Source organism: Cyprinodon variegatus, unplaced genomic scaffold, assembly GCF_000732505.1.
Source record: "Cyprinodon variegatus isolate N-32 unplaced genomic scaffold, C_variegatus-1.0 Scaffold421, whole genome shotgun sequence".
Classification (NCBI taxonomy): domain Eukaryota; kingdom Metazoa; phylum Chordata; class Actinopteri; order Cyprinodontiformes; family Cyprinodontidae; genus Cyprinodon; species Cyprinodon variegatus.
The window spans coordinates 477,417-495,086 of record NW_015150874.1 but is presented as its reverse complement, the minus strand read 5'-3'; the positions used below and the strand labels follow the sequence as shown (position 1 = coordinate 495,086).

The window sequence follows — 17,670 nt, the reverse complement described above, 5'->3', positions numbered from 1 at the left end:
GAGGGCATTACCCTGGCATCCTGTGCAAAGCATCTCAGTCGAATAACACATAGAAGACTTCCCCCGAGATCACTGGTACCAGTGAGTTTTTCAGCAGATGCGTGTCTCAGGTGGGTCAAATGGTGTTCAGTTAAAGCTAAATCTTAGAATCTGCATTTAGAAAAAGATTAAAAGAGGATAGATAAATGAAAAAGGATTACAGGGATTTAGATAAAGGTCAAAACAGCAGGAAGCTGAAGGCCCTGTATCCAGTCAGGTAGCTTCACATGTGCCACACAAAACTATACCCACATACTGTTTAATTAGGATCCAAAACTAAAACTTTTCACCACATTAGGCTCTTTAGATGTCATCTAAGTACACATGTCAATCTGTATTTTACAGCGAGCCCTAACTATTTCTCCTGAGAAAGAAGAACAGACAAGAGGTGGCATGACAGGAGAAGGCAAAACAGCCATAGCCAACATCGCATATTTTCCATGGGGTCACCGAGGTTGCTCCGGGCTCAACAGCGGAAAAATGTTTATTCCAAGAGGGGTTCTTCATACACAGAAGTCCGTCCTCTCACTCAACCTTACAAGACTGTTTACGCTTCAGATTTCCTACGGAGATACAGTCTGATAAGAAAGTGGGAGTTTGTGTCCGTTTGCATGTGCCTGAGTGCATTTGGGAAGTGTTAAATTTTCCGTTTCAGTCACTCTTCACTGCTTAGTTTGGTTGCACTTGTTTCTGGCTGCCTGTCGTTTTACAGCTGAAAACTGAGTCAATGGAGGCACAACCTGCCATAGACGTGGGTTTCAAATGCATTGCATTTCAATAAAGAACGCATAAAAAGCATGAGGGTGCATCAGGATTGTAAATTATTGAGTTCTTTCGGCACATGGAGGTTAATTTGATAATTAACTAAGCCTTAGTTAATAAGCAGAAAGAGGTTTTAAAGTAACACAAGCCAAATAATTGAACTGTATAATACTGTTTACCAGATTAGAGGAATTGAAAAGCTTTTATTGGTTTAACGTCGTTCAATGAAATGCCTTTCAACAGGTGTTCACAGTCCCACACATTTTTTGGCAATCCTGGCAATGACATTCAAAAATAAGCTTAACATTTTTTATTTATTAAAAAAAAATCTAATAAAAAGGGGAGGTTTTTTTAAACACAGAAAAAGTATCCGTTTTAAACAAAAAACAACAGAAATATTAAAATTATTTTAGCAAAATAAAATTATTATTTTAGCAAAAAATAAATAAATAAAAACAGTTTCTGTAATGTGGTTGCTGTTGTTTTTAGATGCAGTATTGTTCCAGGTTTGCCTTTATTTAAGAAGGAAACTAAAGGGTAGAAAAAGAAAATTCATCTCATTAATCAGTCAGGACCAAAAACAGATAATCTGTCTCCCTCTCTTACCAGCAAACACTTTGTTCACCTGCATCATCCTCTTACTAAATAAGTCTAAAACTTGTTTTGTTTTCTGGCTGGCACTTTGTTTTTTTCTCTTATTCTACTCAAATGCACCTAATTCACATCCTCTCTTGCCATTTTTGGTACACTTGAACTTGGCATGCTTTTTGCACTGCAAGGAAACCACATCAGGTTTCGTATAGATCGGTTCACACTGGCATTAACTCTCCAGAAACACTCATTTCTGTGTGAACAACTGCATATTTTCAATCTTCAGTCATCTTCTGCAACTTGGGGGGGAAAAAATAATTTTTAAGGGGTGCATATAAGTGATAGGATAAAATCAGCGGTTTGAGTTTTAAAGTTCTAAAGAAATCCACACTAATCAAGTACGACCTGTGATATGTGGATGGGGGGATTAATTAGAACAAACCACTTATCATATCAAGGCATCTTCGGATGACTGAGCACACATGCTGCATGACACCAGACCATGAGGTGCAATGGATTACAGCTTCAGAGAAGAGAGGATTAATCAAAGGCACTTCTGCAGCATCAAGGCAGCTTAATGCGACAAACGCACCGAAACCAGAACCAGTGTTTTGGGTTTGGGGTCATTTAAATGTTCTGTGTTTTTAAAAAACGGTCTAATTATTTATTGATCTGGTTAAAACGCAACTAATTCTTGGGTTTGTCTTTATTTACAATACAGATATTATTCACAGTATTCAATAGCCCCCTCCTGACCTGATATAATCATGAGGTTTCAACAGCTGCCACTCATTGATAAAACTACTGTCAGAAGACAGCAGCTGTACATTCCTCTAGTCCGTCGGTCCTGATTCTTTACTTCACATTTCCACACAGGGGTGTTTTTCATACATAGCTGGCCTCAGAGGGAACCAGGCAGCTAAAATATGCCGAAACTAGCTGCTGTGCCTTGCTGGTAGCTGGCTGCAGGTTACTGCAACGTTCTCCATATCAGTTCTATCAATTTACATTGCTTTAAAAGCTAGAAGCAAAAAAGCTTCATGCCAATACATTGTTTATTAAAAAAAAAAAAAAAGTGGGAAAAATTCCTGCTTTTCCATTTTATTTAAAAGAATCGCGATCATGTTAAAACCTTTTCTTGTACATTTGTATGATTACCACAATGCTACTATTAAATTGTGCAAACTTTCCTCAAGGATTGAATAGATCCAAGTGACCAGTCAGTTCTGTTTTTACCTCAAAAGTAAAAAAAAAATGCAATAACTCCACAGTGTTAAATAGGCAGTTTCAAAGTACATTGACTCTTTTTGAGTTATTAAAACAACAACTGGAGTAAGATATACACTATGTGTAGAGTTAATTAAACACTAATTCAGAGTGGGACCAGACACACTCGGATTGGTGTTAAATTTTACTCTTAGAGTGTTACTTTAACACTGCAAAAATGACTTTAAAACGTACTACTTAAAAACTACTCTAAAATCTTAAATTTTCATAGTGATGGTTTTGTAACAGATGGCTATCCATTTAGCATGCTAATTATTTCACTTTAAGCATACAAACCAAGAGCAATCTGATTTTTTTTTTACTGCACAGTGTAAAAGAAGAAGAAAACAATTGTATGAGCCTTTATAAAGATTTTGGTAAAGAATCTCGCCTAGAAATTTCCCCGCCGTTTGAAAAGCTGTTAGATTGACTCTCCAGTTAGAAGTCCTTTCTTTTTTTATGAGAAGAGAAGAGAGAGATTTCCTGCAGGAAAGATTCTACCTGACAAACTTCATACATTTGAGCATTAGGGAATAATTTTCTTTCACAGTTTTTCCTAAGCAAACTGGCCTGTAAATAAACAAGGCTTGCAGTCTTCTATGATTCTGTATCCCTCTCTCATTGGTTTAGTTCTACTTTTACCCTTTAATTTGTTTGATCACAATGATCATAGTAACTCATTTCAACTTTAAACATCATTATAGTCATCAGTTTGCTTTGATCCTGTCCACAGGATTGGGTATCCTATCATTTTTCCCCATGACCCAATGAGTTCTGAGATTTGCCTTTTTTTCAGTTTGTATAGGATATTCATCATGATAGCTTCACAGTTACTTCCACCAGATTCTTACATGATAATTTAGGTAAACTTTGATAATCATAAGCCTACAAATTCTAATGTTTGAGGCCAAATTTACCTTCTTAAATTACAGTAGATTGATTCTTTTATCTACACTGTTACCAAATCATAATGTTGATTCAAATTTTGTTGGATCTTTCCCACCTAAGAAGCTTGTTAAAATTTATTTGACCCTTTAATAGCTATTCAAAATTGCTTACCCAAAAGAAGTCTTTAGTCTTTGCTTTTGTTAGGCATACTAAAATATTTTACATCAAATTCACTTTAAAATCGGACAATTAAAGTGAATACCAAAGCTGTTTTTAAAATATTATTATTTTATCAATAAAACTAACAGTATAACTTTAAAAAATATATATGTTGTGAATTATTTATGATCTTTTGGTGTGATTTTACAAACAAATATGGCGCTGATTAACACCAGGCCTGTAGTTTCAATAAATTACTTTAATAGGATCTAACTGACTGAAAAGAAAGTTAATTCATCCATGCTGCAATGTAGAAACATCAGATTGTAGATATCAGTCTAGAAGAGGTTTATAAACTTATTTCCAACTTTTTTTTTCCCTAAAAAGCCCTTATCCATAAAATAGAGAAAACATAAAACAGGGGTGAACCTTCAAAAGAGCATGACCATAACAAAAATAATCCAAGATCTCAACCACCACCAATCCACCGGGGTACAAGGATACCAAAAACATCTAACGTATAAAGCCCTCTCTTCTCTCAGTGTTTATGAATCAAAACCACAAAACGGATAGAAAAAAGAATAAGCAGGATCATTGGGAGAGAATCTTGGAAAAAGAAACACTTCCCTCAGAATCTAAATATGGGAAACAACTCCAACATTGAAAGAAATTTCCTCTTACACTGAGAGTCCTGATGGACATTTCCATATCCCTTTATGGACTAATAATTTCTAAAACAGAACATTTCAATGTGACTGAAATTTTCACATACTTTTCCTAACTTCTGCATCTGTAATTTTCTTTTCTTGATCTCCAACATCTGACCAACTACTCAGGTTTTAGCTTTTTCAAATCCTTTCCCACAAATCCCAAAGAGAAAGGCGATAAGCTTGCAGGTGTAAGGGAATACCTCCCTTTGTGTTAACATTACACACATTAGGCCAGGTGGGGTGTCATTTTAAGATTAGCCTGAGCCATCTTCCCATCCATTTCTCATGGATTCAAGAAAGATGAACACAGTCAACTCTGTTCAGCTTTCCTGGCAGCAGAAACAGGTAAAAATAATTAGAACTTAATTATAAAGTGGTAATGTCAGCGTTTTGAGTTCTAATCAGAGCATTTAAGCAGATCTCAGTCAGTTTAAGCTCTACTCACTGAGAGGTTTCAGGAAGTTGGAGCTGGAATCGTCCACATTCTCCGCATCGGACTTGTACCCTTCCACAATCTGCTGAACCCGTTCCCGCTTCTCTTTATGACTCGACTTGCGTCTGTGGCGTCTCCTCCGGTGGTAGCTCTTAGGAACATGCACACCAATGTACACAGTGTGGTGTCCTGCAACAAACAAACACCAGGAATGCATATGAAGAGTTATGACATTAACAGACAAAAAGGGGTGTTGTTAATTTAATAGCAAAAAAAAAACTTTAAAGATCAAAGCAATCTGGCCTTGTATAAAACATATACTAATATTTATGTTATATTTAAAAAGATATGGTTTAAAATTTTTCAAAGAAGTTTTTGTTGAGTGTAAAAACCAAAGTTTTTCCTTAACATCTATAAAAGAAAAATCTGCATTAAAGTTACATAAGCCAACGCAAAGATTAGAGCTGCTTAAAAGTGGAATCGAAATATGCAAAATGTAATAAAAAAAAAGCGCTTTCAAAAAACCTGGAAATAAAAAACGTATTAATCTATATTGGGGTATGCCTTCTACCTTTTCAGTGGGTTCATTTTTTTAACATAAGTACAAATACAAGATGAGTTTTCTGTTCCTTTATATAGCCATTTCAAGGTAAGCTTCAGTAAACCAGCAGTAAATAAATACCTGCCAAATTCTGGGTGGTTTATAATTACAAAGACAACTTGTAGCTAAATAAAAATAAATAAAAAACTTAAAATCCATCTCAAAAGGAACATGAAGCCTGTAAAAAGCAGCAGGTTAAACAGGACTTATCTCCTCCTTCTTCCAAAGGCATTATAGTGGCAACATTGAAGTTTGCTCTGAGGCCGAAAAAAGAAATGGATATTTTTGATGGGAATGGATGTTTATAGATTTTTTTCAAGTGAATCAGATTATTTTTGTTCTTAGCTTTATTCAAATCAAGAATAATAGGAATTGGAGTCTCAAGTTAACAAGTTCAAAACTAAACTTCTTCCATCCTAAAAACAACTAACATCAAAACACTACAGCATTTTAGTTGGAGGCTTTAAATGATTTCCATTAGGTGATTATTTACAGAGTATCTAATGATTATTTACGTTAAACTAGAGGTTAGATGGATTATCCCACCAATGATCCAACTGTATGAAAAACCTGCTGAGAACAGGGCTAAAGGGTTTCCTGTTAGTGTTCCTGTTCCAAAAGTTGAAAAAAAAAGTTAACATGTATGACACATTTCTTATATATATTGAGCTTTACATTCTCTTTCCAGCAGTCAGGTAACCCTTTGCATGTTTTGTTTTTAGTATGCATTTTAAACAGGAAGGTAATCAGTGGTACATCATCTATTACCACCATTTCCTGCGTAAATAATCGCAGGTTTCATTTCTGCAAACTTTAGTTTAAAGGTTTGTATAATTAGCATTGGTATAATGCAAAGAAAACCTTCATGACGAAAGTTTTCACAGACCTATATTGGAAAAATGCAAAACTACCTCTTTAATGTGCAAACCGTTACAGTACACAGAGGCTCATAGAGGAAATGATAATTTATCCTGTTCAGGAAATAATTAGAGGCAAGAAGAGAGCTAATCTCTTTTAAACACTGGAACCAGCTGTCTAAGTCAGAGCTGAAGTAACCATGTTTATATCTAGTCAATCTCTCATTCCAATAGCATGTCTAGCAGGTTTTATGACATCGTTGTTTTGCTTCAGAGCAGAAACCCGACGTGCATCCGAGACAAAATAAAACCTGACACTGGACTTCCATACAGCGCAGCAATAAGAAACGCCGGCAAGCAAAGAAACAAAGCGGCGAGAACACAAACGTCCCTCCGTCTTTGTGTGAACCTTTTAAGTGGTGGTTTGGAAAATATGCGAATGTCTCAGTAAATACATTTGGGTGACTCTGGATTCTTCTGTGGCTTTAGCTGTCAGACAACAGTGAGGAGGATTAGAAAGGCTATCCCCAGCGAAATATATTAGCTTAGAGGAATTATCTCTGTCACTGACGTGGGATTCTGTGCTGATACTTGTGGGAGGGTGACACTTTTCTCGCCTTAACAGAACAGTATGGATACAATGTGTGTGAACATTAAGACTGTAGGATTTTCACAGGCAGCACAAAAGAGCAGAGAGCAGTAATCTGCCTACCTTCCACTTCCTCTTCATCACAGACATGTTTCACAAAAGCTGCTCCTCTGTCCAAAACAGCTTCATCCTCCACTCTGGAACACACAAAAAAAACAGATTAGATGCCACAGCAAAACTCATGACTTCATTGTAAATCTCAGCTGTTTTGTTCCTTAAGGATTATTCGAGTCACTTATTTGAAAAGAATCCTACTGTAAGTTACCAAAAAAACACTAATTCAATGGAACTATATTTTATTCTGACTCAATACTTAATTCAACCCCTTTTGCCCCCTTTGTAGCTGCATGTCTCATGAAGTACATCTCTACCTTTATCACTGATTAAGCTCATTATCAGTTTGCCATTTCATGATTGGGGAACTATTAAAGCTCTTTATCAGATTGGATGGAAAACTTCTGTGATCAATAACTTCAGGAATTTGACTTGACCGTCGTTACAAGGAAAAATGCTTTGATCTAAACCGTTTTAATGCAACATTTAAGCCTGCAGTATGAGGAAAGCTTTCCCACAGCATGATACTGTCATTTCCAAGCTCCACCATAGGAAGGTTAGTTTTAAGGCGATGTGAACTCCTAGATTTTTACTTTTTATACAGAATGTTATATTTTGGGCCAGAACACCACCTTTCCCATCCTAATTGTGTCTCATAGGAGACACAATTAGGATGACGTGAAAATCAATCAAAACCTCGTAAGGTTTTTTTTAATTCTCGCACAACAGTTCACCGGCTGACAGATTCTCCCACCTAAGCTGTGGATTCTTACAGCTCCACCAAAAACGAGCTTGTTTCTGTTCCAATATTTTTGCTAAATTGTTTGACATTATTACACCAAACTCTATCCATCCATCCATTTCCTGTCACTGATTTCCCTTCTGGGTGAGGGGTGCTGATGCCCATCTCCAGCTGTCAATGTGCGAGAGGCGGGATACACAGAGGACAAGACGCCAGTCTATCGCAGGGCAACAAACAAAGAAGACCAACAGGACAAACAACCATTCACGCACACACCTAAGAAGAATTTAGAGAAGCCAATTAACTTAATAGTCATATTTTGGACTCTGGGAGGAAGCCAGAGTTCCCGGGGAGAACTCACGCATGCAAAGGCAGAACATGCAAACTCCATGCAGAAAGACCACGGGCCGGGAATGCAACCCGGAACCTTCTTGCTGCAAGGCAGCAGTGCTACCCACTGCACCATTGTGTAGCCCCACACCACCAAAATAAAATATATTTACTTCTTCTGTGGATGATATTCAATGATTTCTCCCCTTTGGATGTTTGGTGTAAGGATAAAAATATTGGCTAAATGAAAAACCCCAACCAGAAGCCTCAGAAGCTCCTTAGGAATCACTACCTATGAGAACATAAACATTGCATTTTAGACATAGGATAGGTAAAAAATTAAAAATGCTTTTGCAATAAGTACAAAAAGTGGAAACTTTTCCCCTAAAATCTCTGTGGCTGGAGGTATGACAACTGAAATAACAATTATGGAGACATTTTCATCACATCAAACCCTCATTTCCTAATCGACTTGAATTACCTGGCCTTTAAATAAAACAAGCATAAAAAATATCAGTTCATAGGGCAGCAGCACTACATCCATGTAGTTTGGAATGAAAATAGCTTCCACTAATACCACAGGATTAAAGTTTCCATATAACAAAATGACTAGTCAGCTAGTCAAACCGGACTAGATTTCACAACAAAAGCAGCAACAACACATGCAAAGACTGACTCCTCTATTTGAATACTCCCGTGTATGACTAACGCAGACTCATTGACCCACAATCCTGGATGAAACACCAGTTAAACACCGAAAGGGAAATTCCTCCTTTGAGCGTATGTAAATATGACACACTCACAGATCAGAACCTGCCACAACATGCATCAATAAGAGCCTCAGAGCAGGGTGTAGAAAAAAAATGCATGTTAAAATCCACATCTTAGGCACAACTAATTTATAAGTAGACAACATCTGAAGTCTTTTTTCTTATATGTTGGGCTCCATTCCCTCCATCAAGCTTCTTAAAGATGTTCCTATAAGGTTGGAAGACATCTACCCCCCAGTCCAGTAAAGTACACACATTCAGGCTATAAAAAGGGTGCTTCAGGCCGCATGACGTAAAATAGTCAAGAAACCTTTTTCTATAAACAGAAAATGGTTCTACCACAAGCAGTTCTTGGTGCCACAGACTAAACCTTTCATCACCTGCCTGTTCATTCAAACTGCTTTGAGATGACCCAAGTGTGTGAGAATAAATTGGTCATTCTTTATCAGATAATTCTCTCTTTGAAATCGACCTAGAAAGCACATGGAGTATGCTTGTAAAGATATTCAGCATTTAGCGATTTGCAAAAGGGAGACTTTTAAGCTGAGGAGGCAGTTTACAAATAAAGGGGCGTGGGGCAGCGCTGCAAACAGTAAACAAAGCCGGGAAGAAAACAGCATGTTCCTTCAGTTACATTGCAAACTTGTTTGAATTTCTCATGAGGATATGATATCTGGAACTACACTACTGATAATGAGTCTGATTATGCCACTAAATTAATCAAATCATGAGGAAGGTGTGCATGCCATATCAGTGGTGTCATTAATATCTGTGCGTTCCTACTGTTGGTAAATACAAAGTGTTTGTGCTACAATAGCGTGTTACAAGGAAGGACTCTAGTCTTTATCTTTTAGCTGCTGATTTTCTTCTCACCTCCTCTCCTGCTTGCTCTGTATATATTCCAACCCTGCAGGACAGGGTGTACTGAAAATCCCACTTGCTTCAAGGACTCGCTTATGTCACACTGTTTTTCTTTTCTGGCGATCTTATTCTTGAGCAGACCCAGTGACAGTTTAAATGTGAATCACTTGCAGGGCAGTTTATATTAATCAGTACATGTTTAATGTGTGGGATCTGGGGGCTAGGGTGGCAATGAAATAAGGTGTTTTTGTGTCTAGTGAACCATTTTTTTTTGGTTCATTTGGGCATATTGTTAGATCATCATCCTGTTTAAAGACCCAATGTGAAGATGTTTGACTAGCAGAGGCCCAAAGGTAGCAGTGAATGCATAGGGTTTGGGAAGAGTTTGTGATGTTCTGTTCTCTGGGTATCTTTTTAATAGCAAAAACATACTGACTTTAGACTGTAAGATCATGTTCTAGGGTGTTATCTCTTTAGAAAGTCCAGGGCGTGAAAGTTCAAGATGTTTCCCTCTAAAAACCAAGCGCGTTCCCCGGAGATCACGTCTAGGGCAGCTCATATTCATCTTACATTTCAACAGAGTGTGTGGAAAAGTATCAAACAGTAACGTCCATTGTTATGTCGATGATACTGAAATGTACTCTACCCCGACCACACCTTAACAGGTCGCTTATCAGCTCCGACAAGCTTTCATTGTAGTTTAGTGAACTCAGTGCAGTTCTATAGAAGTTTGAATGTCTTGTAACTGATCTTTAAATTTCCATTTGGCTGTACTCCTAAGTACATAGGAATCTGAATTGAAAAGTTTCTTATCTTTATGTTTTGAGAAGTTTGTAAAAAAAAAATTCTTATTCTTGGTTTAATAAACAGGCATAACTGTTGTCATCACAATCTTTAAAATTCTGCCTAACTGCAAAGACATATTCTCATATATATCACTATTGCTGGCACTCTCCTATCTAAAATCTTGTTCTATCACAAAACTTGTTCCTGGTGACTGTGCAAAAACGCTCATACTGACCCAGCTTATACAAAAAAAAAAAGCTCTTAAACCATAAAAGAACAGAGTATACTCCAACATCTGTTTTAATCCACCATGCTGTTAGATTTGACTGTTTCATGTGTCATTGGGCTTACATAAATAGTAACCATTGCCGTTTTTACAATGTGTAAAATATCTTTAAATATCTTTTAAAGAATTGCATTTTACTGCTATTTTAAAGGCTCCCTCATCTTGGCCCCGAAATTCCTCGTAAACAACATTTGAAGTCTCAGAGTGTCTCCCTGGGTTAAATATAGTATGAATCAAAAATAATGAAATAAACTATAATTTCCACTGACCCTTGAATGAGAAGCAGACCCACATCATCACAAGTCCTCTATTGTCCTCAAAAGTGGTCATGAGGTTCTTCTACAAGAACCTCATGGCTAAAAGCATCAAAATGTCCCAAGTTTGTAATAAAGAACTTCCTGACCATTCCACTGACTTTCCATGCTAAGATAGACTTAGGTCATCTTCCAGTCAAGCAGCCCTGGATGAAAGAATTGGCCTCATATATATACCACAAGGAAACAAGAGGTCATCAATTACTGATTAAATGTTCCAAAAAACTAAGAGAAATCCAAAAATCTATCTCTACATGAATGTTCTTCCAAAGTCTTGAAATTAAAGGTTACATTTCTGAAATTGAGGTGTAAGGTGTGTGATGACACACTGTTTCATGTAGGAGGAGCGGTGATAATGTTTTTTTTATTTTTATTTTTTTATGACTAAACAGAAACTTCTAAAACCCCAAGGGTGGAGCTGGTTTAATTCAGTACAACTCAGTCACGCCACATGTGGCGCCTTAGGAGCATTCTGAGAGCCGCCCCTAATTTTTTGGCTTCACCTTTCTAACAGGTACGAAAGTGTGGGGGATGCAGCTTCAACGCACACAGAGACGAGGCCCTCAGAAAACTACTCAGAGCACAGGAGAGCAAACTAAGCTCATGTTTCAGGTTTACTGCTGGTCATGGAGCAGCATTAATCACCTCACTTGGTGGCCAGGGACAGGGAGAACTTAAAAAGGGAAAACCACCACTGGTGCGGCAAATACTCCCAGGATGCAGCCATGGCAGCAAGAATGCAGCCAGAGTGTGAATTAGGCTGGAGCTATACAGAGAAAGGATAAACCTAAACTCTGCTCTTAAGTATTACTCAGCAAAGTCAACAAGAGGAAAATGCATGGGAACACGTCACAGATAAGATCTCACAGTGCATCTCCTTCATCACATAACTGTTATAGAAGCATATCTTGATCTCCTTGTTCACTTCCTGTTGTTTCTGCTTCATGCAAGGGCAAACGCATTGGTCAACTTTCTGCTTTGCTTCTTGTCAGCCTCATGAGGCTGGATAAGCATGCCAGGGCATGAGGCGGCAGGATCAGGGATCAGCTACATCTCTTTACAAAGTGACGTAGCCAATCCCAGCAGTCAGCTAGATTTACCGAGAGGGCAGCAAGTGCAACAAGCTGTAGAGTGATGAGTAAGGAGCCATAATGGCATTTACACTTGTGGATTCAAAATTAGAGCAACTTAAGGAGACATTTTGTACATTTTTCCTGAAAAATCTTTAGAATAGCCTTTTTATTTGACTCTTTTTAACTAAAATATTGTTGGATGAGCGGACTGACACCTCATTACTTCAGCCACTTGATCTCTATTCAGTGGATTGCTGATTTCCCTTTGGTAGTACGGGGTTGAGTGAAGTCACCGGCCGCCATATTGGTACTCCATAGTTAGACCGGTCGCAATGTAAACAATAAGTGCGCTATAGCATCGAACAACTATAATGTTCTCATTTTCAGGGGGACTTAAGACTTTTAAAATATAAATTCATTACTTGGACACCCACTTGCAGTTTCATAGCTTAAGTAGATTACTGTAACTTATGATAAAAAAATAAGTGCATCACATTACATAGCCATTATGAAGTCAATGAAGTCTATAAATCATGTAATATGACGTATTATACAAATTCCATCACAACAAAATGAGTGTGTTAATGGAGCACAATAATATACATGCGCCAAAAGTGCTAAATTGAGGACGTACATGTACTGATTACACATCAAGACTGATATACAAGTACATCTGTTAATGTTATAATATTTTCCTATTTGCAAATAGTGCATGCATGATGCCATATACTTTTATGCCTTTAAAAATGCTCAACTTGCTTTTTTTGCGTCAATATAACATGCGATGTACTTTAGCACATTACTTTTTCAAATGAGAAATACAACAAACACTACAAAAAACAACATCCACCTAAAGAATAACTATATTTACATTTCACAATGAATTACTTTCTATTTTCTAATGTTAGACCCAATGTTGATGTCTTACTCAGTCAATATCTTAGAGTCAGTCTAAGACAGCCAGACTAATGTTACTCTACATACTATAGGATAAATTGGAATATATATTCGAATATTCTTTGTTAGTAAATCCACTGACTGTATAATTACCTGTGAAACATCTTCCAAGAGCAAGCAAACTATTTATTTTTGCAGCCAAATGCTATATACATAGGCATTTTTTAATGGCTCATCTCCTTGGGAGTGGGGAGTACCAATATGGCGGCCAGTGGGTTCACTTTTTTCAGGCTATCAGCTATCCAGTGAATAAATAGAGATCAGTGACTTTAGCACCAATGTCTCTATAAGCCTGTAGCCCATGTTCCCTGAATGTACCTCGTACATTTAGGGAATTTTCTTGGTAATACACAGCTTGTTATTTAATAGTATAATATTAATAACTGTTACTATTTTTAAGGATTTTAAGCAGTCAATTTATTTCTTAGGCTGGTTTATAAAGAAAAAAAAAAAAACACCATATTTTTTAAACATTTTAAAAGTAATTAGATCAATTTTACTTTTGTTTCTAATGTATATTTCCTTTGAAAGGGGAAATGGCTGAGATAAAGTTTTGTCTCAAAACATTTAATGAAAACAATTGTCTGCATTGTTCCCTTCACACAATAGATCACTACCTGCTAAACAGGTTGTCTTGACTTTTGCAATTTCCAGCAAAGAAGATTTAATATGATAGGAGAGGTTAGGCAATTTCGAAGAACTTCTTAAAGCCCTTTATACTAAAGTTCACGCCTAGAGAAAGCAAGACAAGCAAGGAATTACAGAAAAAGGAAGAGAAAAACATTTCCTTGTTGAAAACCATTCGTCACAAACAATTGGAGACAAAGGAGAGTTAGAAATCAAGTTTTGTTTCTATACACCCATACAAAGAGGTCACTCTAGACTCCATATTTGATTTGAAGAGTACTTAACCCAACCCTGCAAATATTCCAAGGAGATGCAATAGATGAGAGGTATGACGCAACAACTGCAATCCAGGAGCTTAAGGAAAAAGTTAAAACAGACCAAGGGGATTTCTGGTTTTGACAGGCATAATAATAGCTGATTTGTTCCTTTCAGTGAAACTAGTTGATCCACTGTATATACAGTCCGTTGGCCATAAAACAACACTGTGGTCTGTTTTTCTATTTGTTTGACCCCTTCTTTTGCAAATCAACATAAATTCTACCCTCACAACCTAAGCTCCAATGTGCACATAGATCTGGTTACATCACATCCGGCGTCATATCAGAGGTCATTTTCATTGAGGTACATATAAAACCATATTGCGTATCACCTATCACTGCCAAAAATGATCCCTAAAATCAAACACGTACCAATGCCAAATCAGTTAGCATGATGACGCCTAAAACACGGACTCTGAAGTGTTTCACAATATAAGCCCAAATCTCTCAAGATGATTGCAGAACCAATCAGGATACGGACAGTGGTGGTTCATTAATGTCCCCACAACTATTTAGAGCCAAACCTGCTAAAAACAGTGTCAACTGTAGGACTTCTTCCAGTTCCTATAAACCACCCTATAAAACTGAGAGAGGGTTTCCTCCATGTACCATGAATCGGTATGGATTCCTTAGCCAAAGCGGAATTGCGCCAGCAGTCGCCATAAGTACTGTCTGAATAGTTCTGGGAGTAAGGAAGGAGGTAGGAAGAAGAGCTTGTATTCTTCCAATCATATTTCCTTTATCACTGAGACTTTGGAACATTCATATCTGGCACTAAAGGGCTTTAAGAAATGATATTTACGCACAGACCGCATCATGGAAATGAACAAAAACAGTTTTTCCTTCATGAGTACTGTGTGTGACAAATGCCAATCTGCACACCATTGTATTATTTGGTTTGTGTAATGTAGAGCTTTTCTTTTCATTGCTCCAATCTGACATGCATCATGGATGTGCATTTTATTTTGTTGCCCCATGAAGTCCCCAGTTAAAGGCCGTTTGGGTTTGGCACAGCTGTTCAGAGTTCCTTTCCTACCCACACTAAAGTCTTTACTGCTGACCTCATGAAAGGTGAAGGAGCAGGGAAATCCAATTTGCTGTATTCTGCTTCAGCCATAGACTAGACTCTATTCAGAAGAGAGCCAATCAGAGTCGCTGCAGAAATTCAGGAAGCGCAACTCTCCACCGGAGCAGCTGCTCATCTCCACTTTGCCATCATCCTGTCTGTTTTCTACACATCCATCACTGTGTAAGTTGGCTAATCTAAAAAGCATGATAGGTCCAACCTATAATTAGGTTCACAGAGAGGACGATTGGGACCGACTTTCCCTTTGTTCTTGACCTGTAAAAGTAGTCTAAAACAAAACAAAAAAATGTGACCAACATCTATGCTACCAACAGGCATCCTGGTTTGAGGCTGTCCAAACTCTTATCTTCAGGAAAGTGATAAAGAAATTAAGCCCCCACAAAGACAGTTTATTTCCCCAGTCATTCTCTGTTCAATTTAATGAAAATCTCAAATCTAAGGTACTCAGTACCTCGGTCCAAATACCTCAAATTATAGCTGCTACTTCCTGTTTCTATATTTCACCTCTCACAGGGTCAACAATACGACCACGATCCAAGGCAGGAAAATATTTATGTGCAACTCCAGACTGATGAACTGAATCCAGAAAGCCTTCATCCTTATGGATGTCATTGCACAAGGGACATGCACACAAATAACTCAAATAAAATTAGGACTTTAGCCTTCTATAAGAGGAATACAAAAAAATTAAAAATAAAAAATCTAGCAAACTATTGAAGTTCTCCATTATATAGCCCAAAACTTTTTAGGAAATGTTAATTTGCATGCGTCACACAGAGTGAAGGTGAAGAAATAATGTATTTTTGTTAAACTCCATGAGGTTTCCTGTGCCTAAACACCCGCAAAGGATTGTGGGCAACTGTATAGCTCCTAGCCATGACTAGGAACGTCAGAAGGTCCTTATGATAAATGAATTGCTTCTAGGAAGCATCCTGCTTCATGTTCTGGATCCTTCTTTACTGCAAGCGTTCTTAGATAGCACTTATCCAAGTGTAGCGATGGCTGACGCACTTGCCCTGTGGCTTAAATGTCCTAACTGATTGGAAATATTCCAACTGACCTAGACACTCTGCTAGAACAATTAAGTTTTTTGCAACATTAGAACCCGTTTCCCTGTTTTTTACTAGAACAAATGCACACTTGTACACACCATTATCCTGCTCTTACTCCCTTTAAGCATTTTTTTAAACAGCATGATTGTTTTTTACTTTTTATTATGATATAAGCAATGAAAAAACAAAAACAGAGCTAGGTTCCTGGTTTGTGCGCAATTTTTTTTTCTGCAATTCTGCAATTCCATTATTTACTCACTTTTGATAATAAGCCTGATTTTTATTTCCCTTTTGTGCTGCTTTTAATGGAAATATACAAAATCAGATAAAGTTAGTTTGTTTCCTTCAATGTCCTTTCAAAAACCTGTATCTTATTGTGATAACTTACATGATTTTAGAATCAAGAACCTATAAAGACCAAAAATGTATGACCATTGTTATTATAATGGTTAAATGTGCATCCCTCTGTTCCTACGCTGATGATATTATCATGGAAACATAGTTAACCTGCTAAAATATATGTCCATCTATAATAACAACTAAACGCCAAAAAAAACAAAGAACCAAGGGAAAATGCCTTTAGTTCTTCCAAACTTTTTTTTGCCCCCACAAGAGTTACAAATGCTGAATTTGAGTATATAACAATCTTAATATTTTCATTGATAACCTTTTTTGCTATTTGAAATACAAAAACGAACAAATAAAAATCAAAACAAACACTAGGCTTCTTGTATAAATACCTATTGTGTTTTCATTTGCCATAATAACAGGACCTCCCTTACTATCCGTACACATTATTGTTTCCGGCCGTTTACGCTCAAGATTGATCAAATTAATTACTTTTAAGAGCACTGACATTCATCTCAGAAAATAAATCTCATACCCACAATTACACTTCAATATTTCCAGTTAACCGCCACTATACTGGACTTGATCAAATTAAAGGGGAAATAATGTTTCATTAAGCTAAAATCAGACCTTATCCCTGCATGTTAAAGGAAAAATTGTTTGTTAGGCTTTAATGCTTTACATGGGTGGTTCTAGACAGAGGCCAACGGGGGCCAATTACCCTGTAGATCATGTCCTGGCGCCTGTTATGGCCCCCGTACTGAAGAAATAATATGCAAAGAAATTCTAATGATGATCTGAGCCGGAACAGACATGCTTACTGATAGCTCCTTGGGCTCTATTTCATTTTTTTCTTTACAAATTCTGTTTTGCTAATTAAATAAAAACAATAAGGTTATAGCTTCATTGGTACTGAGACAGGATCCCAGTTTGCATCTTTTAATTTTTTTTTTTTTTTTAACAAATAGCTCTAATTTTTATGGTTGAAATTATCAGTTTTTCTTGAGTTCTAATTCAGATTTTATAGAAAAAGGTAATTTGAAGACATGATCTACCGTGAATGTGATACTGTACGACGGCTTCCTGTTATAAATAGAATTACTATTATTTT

The 17,670-nt window shown here is 37.1% G+C and overlaps 1 protein-coding gene across 3 annotated transcripts in view; it reads right to left on the bottom strand.

Moving 5' to 3' along the window:
- LOC107093366 (electrogenic sodium bicarbonate cotransporter 1-like) overlaps positions 1-17,670 on the bottom strand; it is a 46,063-nt gene that overhangs the window by 27,117 nt on the left and 1,276 nt on the right. For all 3 annotated transcript variants that reach the window (XM_015388380.1, XM_015388381.1, XM_015388382.1), the window contains exons 2-3: positions 7,019-7,092; positions 4,861-5,037 (exon numbers count right to left, since the gene is read on the bottom strand). In XM_015388380.1, the coding sequence (XP_015243866.1) occupies positions 4,861-5,037; positions 7,019-7,092 (251 nt within the window). The remainder of the gene's footprint in view (positions 1-4,860; positions 5,038-7,018; positions 7,093-17,670) is intronic.